General features: G+C 30.0%; 2 protein-coding genes across 2 annotated transcripts in view; both read left to right on the forward strand.

Annotated features, from left to right (window-relative positions):
* The window catches only part of LOC111623899 (60S ribosomal protein L10a-2), a 35,407-nt gene extending 12,489 nt beyond the window's left edge, over nt 1-22,918 (forward strand). The window contains exons 3-5 of the mRNA XM_023366630.1: nt 7,972-8,120; nt 8,200-8,372; nt 22,689-22,918. Of these exons, the coding sequence (XP_023222398.1) occupies nt 7,972-8,120; nt 8,200-8,372; nt 22,689-22,859 (493 nt within the window). The 3' untranslated portion in view covers nt 22,860-22,918. The remainder of the gene's footprint in view (nt 1-7,971; nt 8,121-8,199; nt 8,373-22,688) is intronic.
* A 964-nt stretch (nt 22,919-23,882) lies between these two features.
* The window catches only part of LOC111623900 (synaptotagmin-5-like), a 30,392-nt gene continuing 26,550 nt past the window's right edge, over nt 23,883-27,724 (forward strand). The window contains exon 1 of the mRNA XM_023366631.1: nt 23,883-24,229. The gene's annotated coding sequence lies outside the window, so the exon portion shown is untranslated. The remainder of the gene's footprint in view (nt 24,230-27,724) is intronic.

A 27,724-nucleotide genomic window follows, 5' to 3' on the forward strand; every position in this document is an offset into this window, starting at 1 on the left:
ACATGTGGCACTTCACTGAAGAAAGAAAACGTATTTTTATCAAATTAATTTTAGAACTGTATGACAAACGAAGAAAGGTGCTAAATTGTTGAATATAATTCATAAATCACAAACAGGTATTTTATGAAATAGAAAATTTCAAAATTGAATTTTAAGTTAGAAACGATCGATTCTCTTAATTTTGTTTATATTCCTATTTGCACATATGAAAATATAAAGGTTAGTTCATCCTTCCTCTAAATTGAAAAAATATGATTTAAGAAGTGATGATTTAGACCATTTTCTTGTTGATTTTTCATAAAAAGATGGCCTCTTATTTTTTTTTATATATATGTTGATCATCACTAATCTGGCATTATTGGACTGTAGGTTGCCAGATTATTAATGGGCATGTTAGAATACATTTAACCTAACAGCTAACTATTTCATTCTACCTTCAAAAATACACTGTAAATCAGTATGTTTTGGTTAGTAAGTGAAAAACTTTGGCAATTTTTTGTTTCTTTGTCATAAACTATAGATGAGCCAATGCTGCAGTGGCGTGTGGTGACATTTGATGATAGGGAAGCTGTGTTTTCATAAAAATTTTAAAGTACTGGAAATGACAAAAATAAACAGTTTTATTTGTTTTAATTTTAAAATAAATACATTGACATGAAACAGATATAAAAACTTGTTTCTGTTATATTTTATTAACTAACTCTATTCTGTGATTTTTTTCTGCAGAGTCTTTAATTACTTTATCATAAAAATCACTTGTCGTTGATTTCATCAAAGTATTTAAAAGCTCTTTTTCTATTGAAAGTAATGCTAGTAATGACAATTTTTCTCTGACTGAGTGTCCCTTGCAAATGTATGAAATCACTTCATGGTTGGAAAACTGCACTCTTATATGTAAAAATTAATGATATTAAATCACATAATTTTTTTTAATACGTCTTTTTTCAGAACATCATTAATTATAATATTTTTCATGTCTAAGAGTGACTTGCCAATATTTCTGGACATGAATATAAATATTGCAATTCACTATATACAGTAATACCTCGATTTACGCGATTTTCAAATCTCGTTGATTCGTCTTTTGTTTGAGCGCCACGCAACTCTTGATTACTCACTCCCCCCACACTATTGTTCAACTTACATGTTCGGACGTGTCGCACGGAATCGACACATAGCTACAATTTATTTTGTGTTATTTATTTCTGTATTTGTTATATCTACGGAGACTTCAGAGACACTGTGGTGATTTCTTGTAACCATGAACGAATCAAAAGACAAGATAAGATTAACGAGAACATTTATTAGCTTACATACATCCAACTTGGATTTTACACAAATTGCAAAATTATACCTCGACTTACGCGGTTATCACTCGGTCCCACCTATCACGTAAGTTCGGAGTATTACTGTACTGTAATTTAGATAAATCAAAAAATTCTCCGTAAAATTTACTTAATTTAAAGAATTAAAACTCTCTTTGGAAAATTGTTTTTCATAATATTTAAAATTATTAACATTTAAAAGTGATAAAAATTCTAAAAATTTTATGTCTGAAAATCTGTCAATATAATTATAATTAAATATAGCTTTGTAAAGAAACATACATAAAATCTTCTTTACTTTTTAAATCTTAAAGCAATGCACTTGTCAAATAGCTTCTTATGAGTGGTTGATGGATGGAATCATTGGAAGTGTTATATGGTATTTTGGTGTGTAGCATCCACCAGCTAAACTGTGAGAGATTGGTACTGTGTAAAGCCCATGCGCGAATGCCTGTAACCTGGCTGCTTTATGTGATTCAAATATTTTCACTGTGGAAGCTGTCTTGTATTTGACAGTACAGCCCTTCTATTGGGAATATGCATACACAAGTTTATATTTGAATATACAATATCAATCTTATCATTGTTTTTCACATGAATAGAAATTTGTAATAAAATACATAATGTGGTTATAATAAAATATTCATTTTAAGTAATTCGAAGTATGTTAAAATATGAAAATAATTGCATAATATGTATTTATATTTAGAAAATACAGGGGAAGCTGTGCTTCCATGGATGGCAATGCTGTATAAATCACATAAGCATTGCATGCTACTGTCAAGATTTTTAGAAGTTCTTTCTACCTTATCCGTTATGGATGTAAGGTGTTTGTGCTTCACACAATAGGAAGCACTCTGTATTTATTGGCACCTTTACTGGGGCTAAATATCATTAGGCTGTAATAAAAATGCTCAAAAACAGCCTATTTAGCAGCTAATGCCACCAAACAATAGACAATAGTGGCAGCTTCATGTGGTGACTTGAGAAATTTGAAATTGCTCTCCTGAAAATTAGTGCTAGATTGGTGATGGTCAACCTGTACTTGGTTCTTCAATCTCTTTCTTTACTAATTTATTTTTAAATTAACTTAGCTGCTTAGATTTGAATGACTTTGACAATAAGCAATGTGAAAAACTTTTCCATTATAATCTTGGAATTAATCTATAATTATTCTACAATAAAAGTTATAAATAGTAAAATTAATTTCTAGTACTTATAAAACCATGCTGGTAATTGTTGTGCAACTCAAACACCAACTATGGGTGCGTTTACTTCTGAGTTAGCAGTGCTAGTTCTGATAACCGGATGTGACGTCATTAGCACGTGTATTCGTGCTTGCTTGTCCAATTCGAAAGTGAACACATTGTTTGCGTATGTGTTCACTTTCGAATTGGACAAGCAAGCACGAATACACGTGCTAATGACGTCACATCCGGTTATCAGAACTAGCACTGCTAACTCAGAAGTAAACGCACCCTATATAGTGTATTCACTCAGACACAGGGCAAATCTCATCATTAATTTTTAAATTTTTTTTTTTAATGATAAAATTAAAGATGAGGTTTGCTTGTGTCGAGTGACTACACTATATAGTTGGTGTTTAAGTTGCACAGTAAAATTAATGTTACTTTTTAAAAAATAACTAGTAGGAATCTGTCAAAATTGACTGTTTTATCCAATTAAAATACAATCAATGAGCTGCTCTTGCATTTATTAATACATACTTTTTCTTACATGTTCTAACAAATTAAATAAATTGCTTCAAAAATAGAAGTGATTCTTAATTTTTCAGGATTCTTTAAATTGGAATGTGGAAATGGAACATTTTTAAGAATTTGAAAAACTTATAAACAAGAATTTTTAAAGAATTTTCTCAAAAAATTTTTCTTTTAAAATAATTGTGCACTTAGGAATTTTTTGTTAAGTGTAGACAATGAACCAGCACATCACAAACATATTTTAGAACTAGCACATATGCTATTTTTCTTTTTTTCAATATTATTACAAAACACAAAAAAGAGGTGTACTGGTGGGTAGTCCCATATCAGGGGATCTTTGTGAGATAGTCCTTAGGTTATTAGAAAAAACAGTCTTACTTTCTTTCCTTCCTAATATTATTATATATAAAAGTATGTCAATGATATTTTTATAATGTGGAAGGCAAAACCAAATAAAGAAAGCTTCATAAAACAAATGAATAACAACCCATATGGACTTTCCATAAAATTAGACCAAGCCAGCAATTCAAGGGCATACTTTTTACATCTCAATATCAGTGTTATAAACAGAGTTATTCGTACCAATATTTATCATAAACCATCACAACTTTCATTGTTTATACCTGTGAACTCATGCGATCGATACATCTGCCTTTTGTGCTTTAACTAAATGTGCATTTACCCACTGTACAAATTTCAGGGACACGTTAGAAGAGCTTAAATGTCTGGAGGACATAGCTAAAAACATGGTTACAAAAAACACCTTATTCATAAATTAGTGACCGCCTATTCCAACAGGAGTATCCTACACCCAATAATGTCGTATCATGAAGTGGGAATGCTCACAACATGCTTTGCATAGTTGTAGATTATAACCACAACATGAAAAGCTTATATAAAGAAATTGCCTGTCACAGAGGTGATAAATTAGCATATGGGCATGTTCCCACTATCTATAACATCCTCAGAAACAGAAAGGACAACACCGAAATGCTTAGGGTTCCAGGTGTTTATAAGATTATGCTGGTAGACAATAGATTCAAATGTGATCTTGAGTACATCAGCAGCGCGACACAATTACTCAAAGTAAGGCTGGCGGAACACACAAGTATGATATTAGTAAAGGAAAATACAACACCACCCTAGCCAGGTGTGCTGCAGTTTAAGTCCATCAAGACAAGCTTCCATCATGCAACAGTCTAACCCCCGTATTCACCAATGTGAGTTAAACAGAGAGTTGATGAACTCCAGTTTAGATGTAACTTGAAGTCAGATTACGAGTTACTCTTCTTTCGTATTCAGATAAAAATATAACTCTAGAGTTAATGTTTTAAAACAATCTTGCATTCGAGATTAAACAAGTCTTTCATAAGCAGAGTCTTGATTGGTTGAAGGCAAACACGTGTAGAAAATGGTGAAAAGTAAAATGGAAAATAGTGCACACCAAACTGAAATGTTCCTGTGGCATAAAAACGTAGAGCTAGCAATAGTTGTTCCATTGGCGACATCGCATAATTTTTCGATGATGTAGAAACTAAACTGTGACCAATTCATTCTAGTATGTTTCTTACGCTCTCTTTTGGCAAACAATATCAACGTAGAAAGTCTTAATTGCCCAATTGTTCAAGGTCATTTCTTCTTTGAGAAATAATCCACTGACTTCTTCATTCCATATGATCTATATAATCTAGATATTTCAGATTTTCTAGCATCTCGGCTTTGTTCTTGTCGAATGTCGCCATTTTTCCATGAAATAGACTGCTTTGCGCAGGCGTCAAACCTAGAGTTATCATCTACTCGCCGATTTTCTAGAGTTAGAGTTAGGGTCATTATGTTTGACTCGAGATTTGTAGTTGGTGAATACCAGTTTACCAATAACTTGGGAGTTAACTCTAACTTGCATTGGTGAATACAGGGTAAGCATAATGACCCAAATAAGGACACTGGAAGCTCTTGAAATATTCAAATCTGAAAAAAGTGGCTGTTGCATTAATTTCAAAGAGGAAAGGCAATTATCTTATGCCTGGCAATCCTTATACCAAAGGGAAAAGTTTGATTTAAAAAATTATTTTGAAGAGATTTAAATTATTTTAAAAGAAAAATTTTTGAGAGAATTCTTTTAATTAAAAAATTCTCATTTATGTGTTTTTTCAAATAATTCTTTAAAACGTTCCATTTCTGCATTCCAATTTAGAGAATCCTGAGAGGATCTAATGTGTAGATCAAAAACATTTAAATATACGATTCTAAATTTTGTTTTATTATTTAAATAGATAAGTGTAAGTGTTCAAATTTATTAATAATGTTAAAAAAATAATGCAGAAAAGTCTTTTAATTAATGCATAATTAGCAAAAAAAAATGTAGGGATTCAGAATGGCAATAGTGCAATGGATAACAGATTTAAATAAAAAAAAACTAGATTGCTAAATCTTAAGTCTGTGGTGATTTAGCACTCTGCCACACCTGAGCCATTGCACTTTTCTCAAATCTCTGTTCAGCAGCAGCATCTACAAAGTGCTTTAATTTGATACCTAAAACACATTTTTACCCAAGCCATATACTCAAACTAAATTGGACAAATGGATACCTCTTTCAATTAATATATAAGTTGTTTTAAAGCTATTTCTCAAGAAAAACATCCTTAATCCAACTTTTTGTCCTTTTTGAATTGTCAAACAACCAATAACTGTTATTCCACAATTACAAATTTATGTTTTCTCTCAAATGTTTAATTTTGTATTCAATTTTATAAACAACTACCAATTTTATTTATATACTTGAATCCAGATTTAGAAAATGTGTTATACAGTAGGCCCTCCTATAACACTGTTGATAATTTTGTGTTATATGAATTCAATGTTGTACGAGTCACTTAGATTTTACAAATACGTGTGCTGGGCTGTGAACGGCTCACATATTTGTAAAATCTAAGTGAATCATACAACATGGTATTCATATAACACATAATTATCAACAGTGTTATAGGGGAGTCTACTGTATTCTAACCAGGAGTTTTAAATTCAGTTACGAAATATTTAACTCTTGTGGTATTCTTTCCTTTCTTAGCAACAGTGGAATAAACAAAATAGCAATTTCCATTTCCAAAATGAGGTCAAAAAGAAAGAAAATGGTCTAAATCTGCCACTGAGCAGGTCTAGGGTCTAAAAACCAGTTTCTATTCATTTTCTAAAGTAAGGTCATCAAAAAATATTCTTGAAATGCAAGTTTTGTGATTTTTAACAAATTTTAAGCTGTGGTAGAGGTCTACTGCCTTGTAGCCTAAAAACTGCACACCAACATCGAACAGAGAGAGGGTACTGTTGCCTTACGTACACCGTTCAGAGGGATCCTACCTTTCTCTACTATCTATCTCCTTTCCCTTGTCTTTCCCTTACCCTCTTTTCTGCTGGCTAAACACCTTGTGTATGACCAGTCTTTCTTGTATATATGTTGTAGAGGTCTAGAATCTGCCTCTGCAATTCACACAGTCAGAAATTGAATCTAACCAGGTATCAGTTTGATTTTAAAAGTTTGCAGATTTAGCTCAAACTCTGCAAGCCTGGAATATATCAAAAAATAGCAATGAACTGAACCTTAAAAGAAATTCCAGGATATTCAATCATAAATTCTAATCGTTTGCAGGTTTGTTTATAATTTATTTAATAAACTAAAAAATATTCTTTGAAAGTACAGTAGAGCATCGATTATCCAAATACCAATCAACTGAAAGCATTCCAGTCGGCAAATTCAAATTTCTGCTAGAGCTGTGGCACTGTAATATTTGGCTATGTCTTGGACTACTCCAATATTATTTTTGTTGGTGTGCATGTTTTAGCTGGCTGCACTGGCGCAACCATATTGTATTGTTAAAAATTATATTTTGGAAGTTGATCTAGTATCAAAAACATTCTGGTTCAGGGCGACACGTGTCGAGAGGATGCTTAAGGATACACCGGTATTTGAATGGGGCTTCCCCCCATCATGAGTGGTGTGTTTTGCTTAAGCTCAGAGAATATAGCCCAAGCGGCTCATGTCTCCAGATAAACCCAAGAAAAAGAAAGAGTTTTGCTTGTTTTATGTGATGTTTTTCTGAGGATTGTCTGTTTGTCATACTGAATCAGAACGTTTTTGATACTAGATTAACTTCCAAAATATAATTTTTTTTTGTTTTTATATTTTTAAATATATTTATTTTGTTTGTGCAAAATAAAGAAATAATTTTTAACGATACAAAAGCCAATCAGATGGAAGTTCTGCAGTATCTCTGCATTACACCTTGCAACTTCCTTGTTTTCAGGCCTTCAAAAAGTTCCTCGAAGGTTGCTGATTACAGCCTGACAGCAAGATCCAAACAGCTGTAACTGAGTGATTTATTCAATGACCTTCTTTCTACATGGAGAGCATATACAAGCTTGTACCGTGTCAGGACATATCTGAGCACAGATTATTTCCTATAGCAGTTAATGCAACTTTGCCATTTTGCAGTGTTTATACTATAATTTTTATGGTGACCAATGACACCATATGTTTTATACAGTCTGGTCTTTTTTATTTTAACAACCCTTATAGTATCCATGAAATTAATTAGCGAAGTTCTATCTGATAATTAATCCAACCATGTCATTTGATCATTAGAATATTTTGGGCTTGATCTATATGTAATAAATTAAAATTTTTATGTAAAATACATGAGGTCATCAACAAATTGCTGAAGTAATAATTAGCACTTGATTTAGTCTAGAATATTTATTTTTAAATATTCTAATAAAACAGGTGCAAGATAAATTTACTAAGTCCACATAGTTTGAAGTTAATTACTTCTTACTACACTAAACTTAGCATACAGTTTTAATTTTATTTAGACTATACCAGTTTATTATTATGTTTTTTTATATCCATTAAATTTAAATTTTTTTTTAATCAGATTAAAGAATATACCAAGGCCAAAATTTAATGTTTGTGTTCTTGGTGATCAACAGCATTGTGATGAAGCTAAAGCTAATTCAATCCCATGCATGGATGTAGAAGGTTTAAAGAAGCTAAATAAAAATAAAAAACTTGTTAAAAAATTGGGTAAGAATATTCTTTCATAAGTAATAATACTGATTATTAAGAAGTTTACATTTATTTATTTAAAATTTTTGTTTAATAGCTAAGAAATATGATGCATTTTTGGCTTCTGAATCCCTTATTAAGCAAATCCCTAGATTGCTTGGTCCAGGTCTTAACAAAGCAGGAAAATTTCCAACTTTGTTGACACACAATGAATCAATGATGGGAAAAGTAGATGAAGTTAAAGCAACCATAAAATTCCAGATGAAGAAGGTATACTTTAGAATTATTGTTATTGTTATTATTATTTCTTTTAATTACAAGCAAATATTGTTAGATTTGTTTTTAAAAAATTATTTAGTATATACATTCATTGACAAAAATTACACCATGAAAGATCATTTAGTACTTTGTAGGCTCTCTTTGGATATATGCAGTGACACACTTAGGCATGGACAAATATAGACACTATGCTCTCCTGTGATAGATTTTTCTGCAGTGCAACTGCTGATTTAGATTCTAACACTCATAAACAGCCAGAGCTGGTGTTCCATCTGGTCTTACAAATGCTTGATGGGCAACAAATTTGAAGACTGGGCAGACCAAGGAAGTAATGGAGACATTTCTGGGAAATCCTGGCTGTGTGAAGCCAAAGCATTATCTTGTTGGAAAATAGCTGTTTGTAGTCCTGTCATGAGGACTTTGGATTTTCTGAATGTACTGCTGTGCTATTGATGTTTCTCATACCACTACTGGAGTGACCGACTGTCATATGAAATTGCTTCCTAGATCAGCATGCCAGCAGGAGGTGGTAGTGTGCTGCTCGACAGGATTGTAGTGCTCACCAATCATCCATTCCCAAAGAAAATTGTGATTTCTCTTATATTTATTTTAAAAGTGTAATGTTGGGTTGGTGAAATGAATATATGAAAGAATATTGCTTGTTGAATGGCTTTTAGGGTAAAAAACTACTACATAAGCTGTATTGAACATAAAATAAAAGGAATTGAGTTTAAAAAAAAAAACTTTGTCCCTATGCAAAAAATTTAAAAACAGTTTTTTGAATATGGTTGTGCTAAAGCAAAATTTTAATAAATACTGAAAATTATCAAACATAAAGAAGTATAAATTACTGAAGCATTGAGTATATTTAAAAAAAATGATTTGGAGATAAGTTTTGAAATTTAATCAGTTGGCTAATGCACAATGCCAAAACTTACAAAGCATCTGGAAGTGAAACTATGTAGTATTTTAGACAACATTGCTTGCTTTTACTAAGAATTACATAGGCTATCAGTGAGTACTAATACTAATATTTTTGAAAATAAAGATGTATTGTACGTGTATGTGGAGAAGGAAGAGGAGGCTGTCAAACCAGACATTGTTACTTTTTTGAAACAATTGAATTTTTCAAATATGGCATTCCAAGTATTCACTATTTCCTTTTCTGCATTTTATTATCTGATAATTGTTTGCATTTAATTGATTCTAGATTACTTTTCAAATTAACAAATTTTAGTTTCCTTATAGAACTGGATTGAAAATGTATTGATTGTATTTTAAGGTCTTCTAAATTAACCAGTCAAAAAACTCCAAATTAAGTTTCTCTACCATCATTATATTCAGGTATATGGTAAATTTTAAGTTACTGCAAATTGCCTGAACTGTATAAATCTTTAGGGCAATTGATTTATTACTGAATTAATAATGTCCAAAAACTCCTGTATCAGTTTAACTTGATATGGTTTTTCAAGAGATTTTTTACCTGAATAATTTTTTTTAATTTTGGAAAATATTTGAAACTGCTGGAAAGATGATGAAATATTTTGCTTCAAATACTTGAATTAAATTAATACATGGTAATAATAATCTTATTAACATTTAATTTTTTTAATGTATGCACAAATCTGCAGAAAACATTAATTTTGGGATCATTCAACATCTCTTAATTCTTTATATTGTTCAATTTTATTCTTATAATGTAAAAAGGTATTTCTCTAAATTGAATTTCAAAATAATTTAATTAAATACAACTGGTAGCTTAACCATTCAACTTTAGTCCAAATTATGTAGTACTTATGAAATTAATTAGCCAAGTCCTAGTCTGATAGTTAATTCAGTCACATCATTTTATCATTAGACTATTTTGGGCTTGGTCTATACATAATAAATTAAAATTTTCATGTGAAAAACATGAGGTCATCAACAAAATTGTTTAAATAATATTTAGTATTAGCACTTGATTTGGTCTAGAATATTTATTTATTTATGAATATTCTAATAAAACAGGTGCAAGATAAATTTACTAAGTCCACATAGTTTGAAGTTAAATTACTTCTTACTACACTAAACTTAGCATACAGTTTCATTTTATTTAGGATACATTTGTTTTTATTGTTTTTTATCGATTAAACTTTAATCGTTGCCTGCCGCCGATATGGGAAAATACAGATTTGCATCTGTCTTGATGTAGGCAAAGATTCATTTCAGCTGTTTATGATTGTTTCATGCTTACACAGTCATGAAACAATCACAAACAGCTGAAATGATATCTTTGTCTCCATCTAGAGCAGTGTTTCTCAGCCTCTAACGAATCGTCGCCCCCTTCACTACAAAATTCCGATGCCGAGGAACAAGGCTAACATCAAATTCGTACTACATTGAATAGACTAGTGACTAGTATATTGTTATTTGTTTAATTATTATATGATATAAAGAATAAAATATCTAATTATTCTTAATATAATGTTTTACTATAACGCCCAGAAAATTGTTTTTTGCCCCCAAAATATAAATTGTTACTAATTGCCCCCTCAACATGGAACGCCCACATGGAGGCGATATTGCCCCCATTGAGAAACACTGATCTAGAGACAGATGAAGCATACACAAGCAAATCTCCTGGTGATGTGCCTGGGTATCCAGAGCTTGGTTGTCGTGTAAGTGTGTCCTGACTTAGCCATTGAAACAAAAACTTCATGTTCACTATTAGCTGAGGATAGTTTGATGATGTGCCTTTTCTCAATATTTGGACATTTCTGTCTGGATGTGAAACTTTTTGTCAGTGAGTGTAGGTTGCTGATATTAACCTATCCAGTGTTGAAATTTTTCTCCGTTGCATGTGGCTGTCATATTGAATTTTTTAATAATCATGGCTACTGTATTGTTAAAAATTAAAAAAGTTCGTTTTAATATAAAAATTATGACACCAACATATGGTATCAAAAACATTCCAATTCAGAAACACATATATTTGGGGTCAATGGGTTAGGCAAATGAGGTCAACACAAAAGTACTCAGGAACAACATGAGACAGGTTAAATAATTTTATCTGAAGAAACCTTGAATAGAATATGTAAAATATCTTAAAGATATTATGTGGAATTGCTTTAGATTGAAAAATTCACCAGATACAATTTCAGTTCTATTTGGTATTGAGGCTAATGTATTATTTAATAGATAAAAACATTGATCGATTAGTAATTAATTGTAAAGGATATCCAGACTACCAGTTTCCTGTAATTTTATCATGCCAAAAGACACAACTTCATAGTAATTATTTAGAAGAGCCATGTTATAAAGAAAGTTAGAAAGGGCATTTAGAATTTAAAATGCATTATGCTGTTGCCATTATACATGATATAAAAGAATTCTATAATGCAGACATTAATGAACAGTCAATAAGGTCTCACAAGTCAGGTTAACCATTCTGTAGTATATACTGGGTATTCCATGTAAGGTGTTATGAGTCAATAACTCAGAAAATATCATTCTAATAAAGAAAATTGATAATAAAAGTTTAATATTTCTGAGTGTGTTTTTAATGCTATAAAAATAAAGTTTAGCTTATCTCTTTTCTGTGGGGTGGGGAGCAACTTTGAAATTTCAAATAGAATATTTGGATTCTCCATTTAAAAATAATAAACTTTTATTGAAAATGTTTAAAAAAAATGATAAATTTAGAACTTATGTAATTGTACATTTTGAAAAATAAAGTTCAAAAGGAAGCATTTTTATGAAGTTTTCTAAAGGAACAAGTTTCGTTTCATCAACTGATCGCAATTCGAGATACAAAACAATATTAAGGGAGATGCATGTGCAAAATTACTCATTTTTATGCCCTGAGTAAGATATAAATATAGATAAATATGGTACATAAAATACAAGTAATAACAAATATTGCATGGTGGTAATACTAGCTAAAGCTTGTCCATTTTGAAAATGGGCTCTGTGTTTCATTTATTGCATACATTATGACATTTTAGAATTTATTTTGTTTGTTTATATAGAATTTTATACATTTAGTTAATTTTTCTTTTGAAAACAATGATAATTTATTAACAACAACCAATAATGGTTGTTTTTCATAATTATAAAAAAAACTATTTAATGACTAAAAATATATAAGTAATTCATTTATTTTGATCAAAAATGTGTTTTTCTATGAAAATTCAATAGATAAAATTAAAAAAACATAATTTGTAATTTTGCTATTATGTAGTTGTGTAGAGTTATTTCACTTGGGTTTTCATTGTCAAATTTTTGTTATGAGAAGGGCATAATAAGTTTGCGAACCATTGTACTGGACAAATGAAGCAGCTGTATGATGTACTTCACAAAGCACCACATGACCCCAAAATAGATTGTATTCAATACCACAGAATTATCCCATCCTGTCAACCTATCTCCCCTAAAGTAGAGAAGTTAGTATTGACCAAGTCTAATCTCTTGTTGTTCCTACTATACATGACTAAAGGCTACAAAGCCATATGTTACAGACATGACTCATAGCAAAGAACTTTCCTTCTCTCCTAAAATGTGCATTCTGATTGCACACCATTTAGCATGGCAGGGGATACTGATTTTTCTTTCCATTTTTTGTATTAGACAGGTTAATTTACATTGGATTCTGCAGAAAATTGAAGAAACTGGAGAAATTGTTTGTTAAATGACAAGTGTTTGCTATAGATCCTTAAAGTATGAATAAAACTTTACTTATGAATAAATAGAATCATTCTTTTAATAATAATAATACTTATTATTATTTTGGACATTTCCAAATTAGAGAAGATAAGAGTTCTATAAACCTTCTTTCCATAGTACTCGGGAAAAGGGGAAAAACTAAAAATAGAAATTATGTATGTCTGTTTTGTAAATGAATTTTACAGAAAACATATCAGAATGAGATTCATAAGTTCATTCATTTCAAATTTATTCAGTCAGTCAGCCTGGTTTTATTAATATCAATCCAAGTATTTAATTGCAAAAAAAAAAAGTATTAAACCAAACTTAATTTTTAGTCCAATAAATCTACCAAGTAGATATTTGGTTTAATGTTAATAAAATTAAGCTGGATGGTTCCTTTCATGTGTGTATGTCATATTGGCATTAAGTTGGTTGGTTGAGTTGTATTATCTGAGCCTAAGACAGCCCCATGCAACAAAATAATTAACCTATAAGTGCTTTAATTAATATAGGTTTGATGTAAGTTTAAGCTCTACTCTAAGTTGAACTTTCCTTCCTGATTATTCTAAATTATTTAATTTCTAATTATTGAGATTTATGCTAGTTAGTGTAACAAAGCAATAACCCCTGGATAAAAACATGTGTTGAAACCTCTCTGTGTAAAAATGAAAGCTCCTGTTGAAAGTAAAGTCTCTTTGAAATTTATTTAGTGTGACAAAATGTTGATACAAATTTTGAAATAATACTAAAAGTGAATTTGCATGTTTCAGAGAAAACAAATTATCAATTACAGTCATTTATAGTTGAAATATTAAAATTCCTGATAAAAGTTGCAATTCTAACTAATATTATATTATTAGTTACAGAGAAAGATTGTGTGCTATCCCACATAGATAATCCATAATACAGTGGGTGATCGGTTAACGAACATAATCCGTTCCAAGACTTTGTTTGCTATCCGAATTGTTCGTTAACCGATTATCGATTTACCATAGGTTTCTATGGGAATTTAATTAATTCGTTCTGGAGACCCCCCAAAATAAAAAATATATACATTTTTATTACGTTTATTTATACGTAATAATAAAAATACATACATACACAGTCTTGCATTTTTATCAGTCATGCTTTTTTCCATTTGAAAGGGTTAAAGAATCTGTCTAATGTCGATTGCTTTTTCCTCTTCTTCAGGATTTTTCGTAAGTAATTAATAGCATTGCAATTGTAGAAATCCCCAAGCCTCAACCTGGTTTAGATGCCATTCTAAGACCGTTGTTCTGACATCCTCCCACTTCTTCAAATGATCTTTAATAACAGATATCGGCATTAATCCTCTTTTTCAGAAGAAAACATACCTCGCCGAGATTCTTGGTGTTCTTCATTCAAGAGTTCTTAGCGTTCTTCTATCGTCAGATCCGTTTCGGGTTCCATTATGAACTCTTTGATGTTTTTTATTTCTCAGATTTGATTTTTGTTACTCCTTTAGCTGCTTGAGTCTTCTGGATTATACAGTATTTTTCTTAAATAAGATTGAACTGCGGCCTACTGTAGACCTGTTCACGCCATACTGCCCAGCAACATCAGACATCTGCCCACTCTCCACCTTTGCTATTATACTTTCACCTTTCGAAAAGAAAAACAGATGCAAAACTTAACGAGTGCCTACCCGACAGTCTCACAAATACATAAAAGAATTATTTTGTCAGAAAAATAAAAGGCTGGAATTACAAGGGAGAGTTTCAAAGTTTGGAGGAATACTATCCGATCGGTATATACCGGCTTGAGCGTTGATGTCGACGTTTCCCACACTCCGAAAAGTTTCGAATTGTTTCCCGAAGACATGGGAAGACCAATCGGTATTCATTATTTTACATCGCTTCTTCTTGTGTTTGTTCTGTGAGGTGTTCGTTATCCGATCATGTGTTCGTTGTCCGAACATAAAAATCTTTCGCGAAAGTGTTCGTTATCCGATCTGTTCGTTAACCGATCACCCACTGTACTGCAATTACAGTAACTGCAAACGATGGTGGTAATCTGTGCATTTAAAATAAGCATATTTCTTTCTTGGATCTTGTGGCAGATGACCAACCAGAATTTGATTGGAGTAAATTTTTTGTAATGCTCGTTTGCTTTCAAGAAATCCAATGCATTTCCAAATGGTGGGATGGAAACTTCCAACAATTGGACTGAAAACTTTATGCCATCTTTCCACTAAATTGTTTGTTTTTGGTAATTCATTTTCAGATTGTTGATGTGTATTCCACATCTCTATGGCATATGTTGATTGCCGTTGTCCATGACATTGTGCTTTTCCAATGTAGGAATCTTTGAAATAATCTATGACTAGTGTGATTTCTTGAGGTAGAAATTCTGACAATTCCTCAAAAGCACTAACAACTTAATTTGTCAACACAATTGCAATAGCTGGGATCATTCTTAATTTCTTCAGTGCAAAGTCTGGATCTTCTTGGTAACATTATTGCAGACCATTCTCTTGAATCTTTCAGTAAATGTTTTCACTTAGATGAAAGAAACGGCCTTTAATTTTAGTCTGGGAAAACTCTTTTTAAACTATTTATAATCACCAATTCAAAATCATTCATTATACTTGTTGGTCTCAAATTGACATTGTTGTTAATTACTGTGAAGTGACTGACTTACATGAACTTGAATAATACATATATTATCCACAGTGGTTTGTATTGGCTTTTATGATTTGTAAAATAACTAAGATGTTTTTTAACATATTTTTCATTTTAGCTTTTTTTTTTTTTTTTACTTATTTATAAAAACGCTTTTTTTTTTTTTTTTTTTTTATTGTTTTGAAATTATAAGTCAGAGAAAGGAATAAGCAGAATGATGCTATAAATAGTTTAGATACTTTGCCTAAAGATTTGGGAGTTTGGGAGTTATAAAACATTCATTAACTGGCTATTGCCAAACTCTCAAAATTTAAAAAAGGTATTTAATATTATTTACCTCTTGGTGTGTTTCTGCAGAAAAATGAGTTTTTATCGAATTAAGAGTGAAAGTTTGGGTGATAATTAGCAAATCATATTTGACTTAATCTACTGATATTTAAAATGGGGTTTATTCATCTGGAGGTTAAATATCTGAAAGGTTTTATCCATGGGATTATTGTCTTAGAACCACTGTTTGGTAGACTAACTGTTTGTTTTTTTATGGAACAGGACTTAAAATGTTAAATTTTACTGTTATCCACAGTTTTTTAATCATACACCTGTATGTCCACTGCCATGTTCTATAAACCACTGTAACCTATTGATAAATCTGCAAATTGCAATGCTGATGTGTTTCAAAGTATTTTATTGTGGATTCTTTTTTTTAGTTTCTCAACATAGCCAGTTTAGTCTTAACATGCCCCAAGGATTCAGTGGTCATGTGGATGGCACCTATTCCATAGATCTTTAGACCGGCCCATCCTCGGGAAATTTTTCATCCTAGTATTGTTGGAAAATTGCTGTTTTAACATGATGATGACAATGTAACACTAGAAGAAAAAATGTCTTAACATTTCTAGGTAATTTTCCACATTTACAATTTCTTCTCAAAGAATATGAACCAATGATTCTGTTTTGATTTAACACTCACCAAATATTGACAAATCTCTTTCATTCAGCACTTCAAACAACCTTTACAGCTCCAGTGGTATGTGTTTACACCTTAGCAAACATTTTCAACCTCATCGAGGTCTTCATCAGGCTACTTTAATTAGGAATTCGAACGTGTTTGGAATGGAACGTATACGATTCAAAATTTATAAACAGATTTAAGAATACTCATGGAACGTTACACACGCGCTAAAACGACTGTAACGCACGTGTAATATCAAGTTTGCGTAACAGTAGGAGACGAATTATACACGCTCATTTATGGGGATGAGTTCCCTCATAACAAAACTTCCACGCGCTAGATATACCGATTGCATCCCTGGAGTTGATGCATGTGCCATATAATCCTGCCTTGTATATTTCTAAAGTTTCCATTGTTCTCGGTTGATCAGTGCGATGTGAGAGCCTGATCAAGTGGGCATTTTGTATGTCGGCTGAGATTGTAAATCTCTTTCATATTACAACTGCACTGTAAATTTGGCACTTGTGATGTTTACCTCTGTCACTTACATGTATGGAAGGTTACTTAATCTAAAGAATATGGTGTAGAAATTATCATCATCCTAAATTTTAGTTTGAAAAATAGTTTGCAAATGTCTGTTTGCTTTTGATAGTGGTATTTTTCTTTTATAAATGGGCAATCTGAATTTTTTAAATTTTATAATGTTATATATATATATTATAGTTTGCAGAATTCTAGCTTTCAAGCTTGCTTTCTATCAGGATTTTTTTGTTGAACTCCTGTTGAATATTTTGCAAATTCTTTCCATAGTTTCATTTGAGACTCTTGGATGATCAGCTGTAGCATTTAAAAAACTGACCCTATTTCATCCAATTTAGCAATGTTTTTCTTGCAAGTTGTTCTTGTCAGTATATCTTGTAAAATTTCCACTGAATTAATTCTACAAACTTCATTTCAAATAACCTCTTTTGATTTAGAACTGTAGATGCATATGCATTGCTTGCATTAGTAGATAGTGTTGCCAAAAGATTAAAATTTTACATTTTAGGAATATTTAAGCTGTGTTTTCTAAAAATAAATTAAGAAATAAAATTACAGACAAAATTGTTTCTATCTTTTGTACTCACTGTATAGTTAGTTACTTGCTTAAAACTGTAATCCAAAACAAAGCTCTACAAGTCCAATAATTAAGTTTAATATTAGAATGAAATTCAATTTGCAAATTTTTAGTAAAGTAGAACAGGAAAAAATCTGTTTTGTTTAAAATTAAATCAGATTTACACATTATTTTTTTGTGTTATAAAGTTAAAAAAAAGCTTTCTCTCATANTTTGAAAATCGCGTAACTCCGATATACAGACGTCTTGCTTTCCATCCATCCTATGGGGTGTTTCTGCTTTTATCTACTGGAACAAGCGCTGGAAAATGCAGATTTCGGAAACTTCGGAAAGAAGAAGAAGAAGAAGAAGAAGAAGAAGGATGGATGGATGGATGGAAAGCCAGACGTCTGTATATCACCAGTTCCTTTTTAAAATTTTTAAATAATTTTATGGTAAATAAAATGTAACAAAACAAAGTAATTCAATAGAAAAGAAAATTTTATGAAAGCTTTGGAAGTAGTCTTCCCACAGAACTGGCAGTACAGTGGAACCTCGGTATACGACCTTAATCCGTTCCCGATGTTTGGACTTATACCGAATTGGACGTATATCGAACCAATCTTTCCCATAAGAAGTAATGTAAAAATGATTAATCTGTTTTTGTGTAAAAAAATGGCTGGCTTTAAACACCTCGCTTTCCTGGCTAGTTCCTGCTTGATTTTTCGTGAGATCAGCGTGTATCTTTTTAGCTTTCTCCCAAATAATTGCTTCCAATATGCTGTCTCCAGCACTGTTTTTCAGTTATCCAAAGCAAAAGCAATTTCTCGACATGATCTAATGTCTTCGATCTCTGTTTAAAAATTGATTTAACCCCTTTCGCAACATTAGCAGATTTAATGATGTCTTTATTTTTCTACGATTGTCCATGTTGTCGTTCTCGGAATACGGTAAACAACAGTTAAAATCTCGAACACGCGTGCCACCTTCGTAGTTCTCAACAATCTCTTTCATCGGTTCCATTGTAATTCTAGTCATTTTTTTAATTTTCTGTCGCTTTTCATTTGCTTTTTTGCGATTTGTGATTAATAAAAATAATAAAATTTTACTTACGAATTAAAATCAAAAGAAATTTAACAAAGTTATAAACCGTTGCACCGCAAATGTCTAGTCTGGTCTAGTACACCGATAGTGCTACTTGTTCATTGATGGCGCATATAATTGAATTATGTCGTATACCGAGCAAAATTTGTTTCGTCCAAACAGGATATAATTCGAATTGGACATTTTCTAAAGCAGACGTATACCACTGTATACGTCTGCTTTAGTACCACTGTATTTGATAATGTTTTTTGAAGTGAAACTTCTTTGCTAGCTTTGAAATGAACTGCCAAAATATTATAAGGCTAGTAAATAATTATTTACTGCCTTATAAAAGCCCATAATAATTTAGCAGTTCATTTGGAAACTAATGTCTCAAGTTGGTGGTTGTTTATATTCTTTGCTAGTATAAATAAAACTTGTTAATGGAGATGGAAGTGACATCATCACAAGTTAATCACTTCCAAAGGTTTGTACAGAGTATCACATTTAACCATAGACTTTTTGGCTTTTTAGCATGTTCCACTATAGTAGTAAAGTGTGCTTACGTTAGGACTTTGTGTCTGTTGGACATTATATATTTGAGATTATGATTCGTTCAATCCATTCATTGTGCAAGTGCAAAAGGGAACTGAACATTTTTGTTTATGGTCACTGTAAGCTATAGTAAAAACTACCTGGTTCCTCTGGAATCAATAAACCACATTCCTTACTGTATATTTGGTGAATTCTTCTGAACAACAAGAATTTATAAAATTTATTTTGAACAAAATTAATATTTGATTCATTTTTGTGGAGCATGCTATCAGATCGGCTTGACCAATTTTGTTTAGTTGATAGGAAGGTCATCAACTATAGGATTTCCATATGATTGAGTTACAATTTTACATGTTGTTATTTTTGCTTACAAGATGATGATGTCTAGGAAATAGTTTAGTTAAAGATTCTCATAGTTGATATTTGACATTAATGATTTTTTAAATTGTTTCAATGACAAAATACATGATTTAAATGTAAGGACATACTGATATGCAAACTAATTACTAAGTTGACAAGTGCCCAGTATTGAACAATGAAGTCAAAAATATGCTAGGAACTAATAAACTTGAAAGTACATACATTGAATCTTATATTAAAATTAGATTTAAACGTCTTTCAGTTCCTTCATGTGCCAGTGATGAGTATTTTTTTTTTTTTTTTTTAATCAAGATAGCACTTCATGACAAGAGTAAATACCATTGTGAGAAGCATCTATTGGTTTAAGCATGTACAAAAGATGAAATTTGTTTGATTTTATGTTCAGTTTCAAAAATTACAGAAAATATTTGTTTTTTCACATTGCATTGTATTTTGTACATGCAGTAAGTTTACTTGAATTCTTTCAACAATGATACTTTTACAGTGTTACGTTTATAATTAGGGAATAATAGTATCAGTATACAAACAGATGAAGATACCAGATGATATGATTTCTAAGATTTGAAATCGTACTGATGAATGGCAATAAATATACCTGTCCCACATAATAATAACTCTAATAATGATGATAATAATTCTTGTCATTTGTACTCAAAAGATGAATATGAAACTAAGTGATAAAGTTAACGTGAATTAATAAAAAATTAAATAGATCATTTTCACATGAAGATTGAGGTCCTGCAGTATGATTTTTTGTCTTCGATGAAGTTTGGCTTGCAAGAGTTCCAGAACAGGAAAAAATACATATATATAATAAAAGTAAATGCTAGAAACTAAGTGTATTTAAAAAATTTTATTTAATTGTATATGTTAACAGTTAAAATTTTTGATTGGCTTGATTTTTAAGGTTATAAAAAATCATTATTTAACACTTGCATGAAATATGAGTACAGTATGTTGCTTAATTTCACATTATTACTTGCATTTTAATGAATCATTTCAGGATTGTTGTTTTTTTTATGATGATACAGTATATACTTGATTGAATATTTTGCTTTGGTTGCAAATTTTTTGGGATATACAGTAGAGTGTTGTTTATCCGAATCAATTGGGGACTGGGGTTGTTCGGGGGAAATCGATATTTCGGATAATCGATTGTGTACGAAAAAAATTAAAGTGGATCATTAGAAATGTTTATTAAAAAGATTTTTTTTAATTATTTATAACTGTAAGCTTTTTTAAATAAGAGAATTTTATCTGTAATTCCTTTAAATTTTCAATGAAAACACTTTTGTTGCTCATCATTTATATAATAGAGATTGTGATATAAGTAAAATGGTTATATAGTTAAGTAAAAAGTCATTAATAATTATCTGAAAATTTGGTAATATTTTTTATTTAGAGAAACAAATATTTATTGTGACATGTCACAATGCCCTGCCAGGCTAAAATTTTAATCATATTTTTAATTTAAAATATGTGCTCTCCTCCTCAAATTAGTACTGTGGTGTCTTTTCAAATTTCAGCCCAAAAATTAGCATAAGAGAAATACTAATTATTAATCATTAATAATTAGTATTTCAGTGCAAACAAAAGAAATTAATAAAATAAATGATTACGAAATTGTGGAAAATGTTCAAAATGTATATTTAAAAAATAATCACGCTTTTACATATTTCACCATTGTGGGTTCTCATTATTTTATGCATAACAAATATTCATTTCTAGTGCATCTGAAATTATTTTCATTGATTAGTTTATCCACACTGTAAGTTGAAAATAATTAGCATGTAAAAACATGCTAATTATTTTCAACTTACTTATTGGTAGGTTGCATTTTATTTTCAACTTACTTATTGGTAGGTTGCGTTTTATTGTTCATTGTGTTAATATATTAATTTCTCTAGATCAAAAACTTGTTTTAAAGTTTTTATTCAGAATTTTCATTTCCTTATTTAACTACATGACTCATTAATAAATCCATTGAATTATTGTATTGCTCTAAATTGAATACCTTGATTTAATATAGCTCTTGTTGATTTATGTGACATTGAAAACAAGCCATTTGTTTCCACTTTTGATCAATACTTTTTCAATTAGTCTTGGTGTAGAAAATAACATGTAATAATAAATTTTTTTTAATTTTCTAACTTAAATTTTGAGATATCACTGAGTGATTTTATGATGTAAAATTATATTTAATAAATGGGTTGAATTATTCATACCAAAATAATTCAAGGTTGGAGAAAAAATTAAATGTAACTATATATCTTTTTGATTTAATATTTAAATTGTAACAGAATTTTAATATACAAATTATTATATACTCAGTAGGAAATAATAAATTATCTCACTGATTATTGTTCATTTGGTTTTTGAGATATATATATATATATATACACTCTCTGAGGTTGATTAATATGAGAGATGAGAGTTTAATCTATCAAATAATTCTTTTATAAAAATTTTCTTCGCAGCTTTAAGCACGTAATGAACGAAAATTATTGTTTCGTTTTACTTTTATTGTATATGTTTGTTAGTGATTTGAAAGACAAATTAATGATGTAGTATGTGACTAAATGTATTATGTTGACATCTTAAGCTTTGAGGATTCGTTTTTACTTAAATCAATATTTATTAAAGTGGATTTGTAGTTGCAGTAAAACTCAAATACAACTGCAAAACAATGTAGGATTTAAGCTGCTTTTTTTTCTTGATGTTAGCTTTCATTCTTTTTTGTTTTCTGCCACGCCACATTTATTATATTAGTATTTTTCCCTCTTCGGATTTTGAAACTTTAAAATGTATTTTAGTAAATTATTAATTGAAATGTAAGTTTGTTTATATGAAATGAAATCAGATTTTAATATAACTAATTTTCAATAGTTTATTTAAATGCATTTTAATTTTTATAGGTGTTATGTTTAGCTGTTGCCGTTGGACATGTAAATATGTCTCAAGACGAATTGGCACAAAACATAAACTTGGCTATCAACTTCTTAGTGTCGTTATTGAAGAAGAATTGGCAAAACATTCGCTCTCTTCATATAAAAAGCACCATGGGTCCACCTCAACGGCTGTATTAATTTTTATGAAAAGAGTGTATGTATTTGAAGAAATATTAAAGGTTAATATGGAACTATTATTTTGTATTTTATTTATCAGAAAAACCGTGCTTTAAAGTAAGCGTTTATAAAACTCGAATATTTTGTTGATAATTAATACAACTTACTATTCTTGAATAATGAGTATAATAAGTTGTCAGGATTATTATTTATTCATTGGGAAGATCATTGTAAAGTTATTTTGATGTTGGACCTTTATTAGTGAGAAAAACAAGAATAAGAACTGCTTTTGCAGCCAAGTGATGTGTGAACGACATGTCATTTAAGGACAGTTGAGATGATGGATGTTGATGAATGATTTGAAAGAAAGTTGACATTATCTTCGATCTTCCAATGTCGTTAATGGAAATTCGATTTTATTTATTCTTGGTTTATCAAAATAATTTGTAAAAACCAAATGTTTTCAATTATGTACAACTGATATTTTTCTTCTAAAAATGTAATCACACGTAATCTTTTTACAAGTATATTTATTATGATTATCGTATTTTAAAATAACTTATAAACAATTTAAAATGCCATTTGTGGAAATTTAAATCACTTATTCATGATTTAGCATATCGAAAATGTTAATTTTTAATAAGCACATCCAATAAATTCGCTTAAGGAAAAAAATGTTTACTAAGGAAAAAGAATGTAGCTGTTAGTGTCTAAATATGTAAAAAGATTACGATTTAATTTACTCAAATAGCTTTGAAAGGAAGCGTATCAAAGGCGCTTTTTTAAAAGCATTTCCTGTGCATGAAAGCAGATTATCCTTCGTCTGACGGTGACTTCAGTTTTTCTATCCTCACAAAATAAGCTACAACATAAATAAGTTTTAAATGTCGCGATAAACTCTCGGTCGTATACATATAAATATATATATATATATTTTTTTTTAAATCGTAAATTTAGTTGTATAAACACACGAAAATTATATTTTTAAATACATTACTAGAATTTGACTGTAAAGTATTATTTTCTAAGTTTATAAAACAATAAAAAATTTTTAAAAAATAATTTAAAATCAAAATATGTATATAGAACCTTTAAATTGGATTGACGTAATCCAAATTAATCTCGGGTGGTTAACGATTTTTCGCATTATTTTTTTTTCCTGTAATTGCAAACTTGTCAATAAAAATTCAAAAGGATCGTCTCCATTTATCATCTGCGCGAAAGAATGGAAAACTACGCATGCGTATTTGTCAACCCACCAGGATCAAATCGAGTAAATAAACGTATAGCGAAAGAGGTAAAAGCTACAGAACGTAAAGGATGTCGAAGGTGATCTGATCACTTAATTTACAAGACATTTATATAAAAAAAACGAGGATACTTATTTACAGGTAAGAATTAATGTCGTAACGGCTTAAGTTTCATTGTTTTGTGTATACCAGATGGTTTAGATATACAGTAAGAATCATATCTGTGTTCGGGTTATTTTCGCTGATACGGACACGAGATATAGAACCGTAGAAATAATTTATTATTCGCAACTTATTTGGACCCTAAACTAATTTGTTTTATATCAGGAATAAGGTATTCACTACTTAAGATTCATATTATTCAAAACAGATAATAAAAATTTATCTATAAATTTATTCAATATTATAACAATTATCGTTGAATTGTCATGTGATATTTAACATCTTGAGGCTGTTCAATCTTAAAAATATCTTGATTAAATTGCCCTAAGTGGAGCTACGATCATTTCGTTAAAATTATTTTGTGAAATTAATTAGTACTATCCGGCAATTAATCTCGAATTGATAATTATAATGGACTTGCGTGCTTTTAATTAATTGAATATATTTTTTGTAAGTTGTTTTTAGAACGTAATTGCTTTCTGAATCGAGTTTAATAGAATCACATTCATTTTTTTATCTTAAATAGTTAAATTCAATTAATAAATTAGAAATAATCCAATACTCCGGCTTTTGTAAAATTTTCTAAAGGGATTTTGTTGTTACAATACATTTAATAACGTTAAAAGCTATATCTCTATACTTTAATTACGTGTATATCTAGAGATTTGCGCTTGTTAAGTCTTGAAAAGAGCTTAAATTTCGAAAAATTATTGAAAAAAATAATAAACTAATTTCTTAAAATGTATATTTATATGAAAAATTTGTAGTTTTTATGTAAATCTATATAAACAAGTAGTAACTTTTAAGTTTAACGAAAGTAATTAAAGATAATTTCAATTGATTTAATCCAATTTTTTTTTAATAATTTCAAAAATTAATTTATTAAAATTTTCATAAAAGTAGAATGAATATGCTAAGCTGTTGCTGTATTTATATAATAAAGTATCTTCGCAGCTTAGTTGATGCTGAATTTGCTACTTTATGCCTTTCATTGAAACGATATTCTATACCTTTTCTATTGTTATGAAACCTATGACGATTTACGACATACAGTATATTGTTGAAAATAAGAGAAACCATTGTGTGAGTGGGCGTATAGCACGGCATTGTGGGGAAAATACGATAAGCAAACAATCACGTGTTCATCCTGTAGGGTGTATTCGAATAGCAAACCCAAATATTTTTATACATCAAAGGAAATTTTTAGTTAAAAAAGTTGTGGCCTCCTGCTCCTATTAATTGTGAAATGAAGATTTATCAATATTTTAATTTGAAATAGCAAATAAGTAAGCATACAGCTATCCTGAGAATTTTTCTCCGTCTTCGTTTCACATCCAATTCCCAAAATGCGCTTTCACAGAAAGTAATGGGAAAAGATTGTTTTAAAATACGATTTCATTTAAAATTGATCTGGACTCTATTGAAACTAAATTAAATTTTCACGTCCTTCCATATATATCAAATGAAAAATTTAATTCTATTACAATATTTTATTAAAGTGAATTAAATTTATCTCGATTCTGCTCAAACATAAATTTTTAAAAAAACAAACACTTTTAGTCCGTGTTTACTTAAACAACAAAACATTTAAACAGCTGCTATTAAATTCAGATCTGTCCTTTAAATTAAAATTTTGTGTGATCTTGTTTATATAAATGGGTAAATTAATATTCAAAAATTTTAAATAAAGTTTTTAAATTGAATTTTTAGTTTATTTTGTTGTTTATAAATGTATAAATTAATTTCTTTATCCCAAATTAAGTATAAACTAAGTGAAATTGTACTCAACATCTTTAGTGAAGGGTGCTGTTTTAGTAGCCATGGATACAAAATGGTAGCTATAGTTACAGTGTCCATCTGTTTTCAGACGTCAAGATTACTTATTTAATCACATTTAACACTTAGTTGTACACAAGATCATATTTATGAAAGAAACAATAATAATAAATACTAATCAGGTATGTTTTCCCTAATTAATTAATATCAAAGATATTATATTAACAAACAAATACTTAATTAGGTTGTTATATCGGTTAATTTACCGAACGGATAACCTTCGTAACCAGAAAATCGTTAAGTCTGCCGAAAAGAATTCTACATTGATAAATCATTTTAAATTTGGTATTTAATAACATATTAAATGAGCTATTTAAATATTTAATTATGTTATAATGGGGGGAGTGTCTCGACTGTCGAAGGTGTTGGCGCGATAATCTCAGGAGAAGAGTTGATACAACATATTGTGATAATGATTCACTTTTGGAGGGAAATATTACCTCAATTTAAGCGGAAGTATAACAAATATTCTTCTTGGCTGGTAATAGTATACCTATTACTTATTTCTGGTATAGAACCTAATCCAGGACCTCTGCCTAGATCTCCTCAACGTGGCGGCCACACAGATATGCAAAAGAAGGGGCGTGGGAGGCCGCGTAGTGTCATTCCTAAAGCCACAGAAAAAATAAGAATATCTGGGACTAATTCCAGTCAAGAAATTCTGCCTGAAGAACAGGAGTATGATAGAGAGGAATTAAACGAAGAGAGAACTCCAAAAATACAAGACTACTTTCATACGGTCCAGGGAGCAGACACTCCAACAACAGAAGAACAAAAATATTCGTTGAAGTCCATATACGATTTGATTCAAGAAAAATTTAATCAACTAAACATCGAATTACAAAATATCAAATCAGAAGTTAATTATCTGAAAGAAGAAAATAGAGTTTACCAATTGGAATCCAAAAGAGTAGCACAAGAATTGGAAGAAATGGATTCAATAATTAAGGATAATTCCCACACAAAAGGTGAGCTAGAGTTTGAAATAGATCAATTAGTTAATGAGAAAACGAATAAAAATATAGTAATTATTAATTTTCCGTTCGAAACTCCGGAATATCTAAAAGAAATTGAACAATTTTTATCAAGAGAACTAGGTATAACAAATAGTTCAATAGATAGTATAATTAAATTAACTAATAATGAATACAAGCCTATGGTGAAAATAATTCTATCCTCAACATACGACAGGAACTTAATACTTAAAGAATTCTGGTCTAAGAGAGCAAAAATTAATTTAGACGAATACAAAAAAATTATATTTAAAACAGATCTCTGTAGAAGATCGAGATTGAGAAGAAAAAATTTGATACCNGTATGAACACTAGTTTTTCTGTTTATTTATATTTTATATAAATATATAATAATTTTATTTAGTATTAAATTTTTATATATAAAAGATTCATACGGGCATAAATGTAAACACGAATTATTGGTAGGAATTGAATGCGCTCTGTGAAGGAAGCGACTCGTATATATATATTAATCGTATCGACAACAAATAATGTTCTGTAACGATACTCGTTATGGTTTCATCAGAGTATTTTTAGGAAAATAAACACATACTCGTAGTAACAGATATCTTCTGAACGTTTCGCAAACATTCTGGAACTAATTTGCGGACTCCAGTTTAGAAAA

This window comes from Centruroides sculpturatus, unplaced genomic scaffold, assembly GCF_000671375.1.
Source record: "Centruroides sculpturatus isolate CEXI.00-Female unplaced genomic scaffold, Cexi_2.0 scaffold250, whole genome shotgun sequence".
Classification (NCBI taxonomy): domain Eukaryota; kingdom Metazoa; phylum Arthropoda; class Arachnida; order Scorpiones; family Buthidae; genus Centruroides; species Centruroides sculpturatus.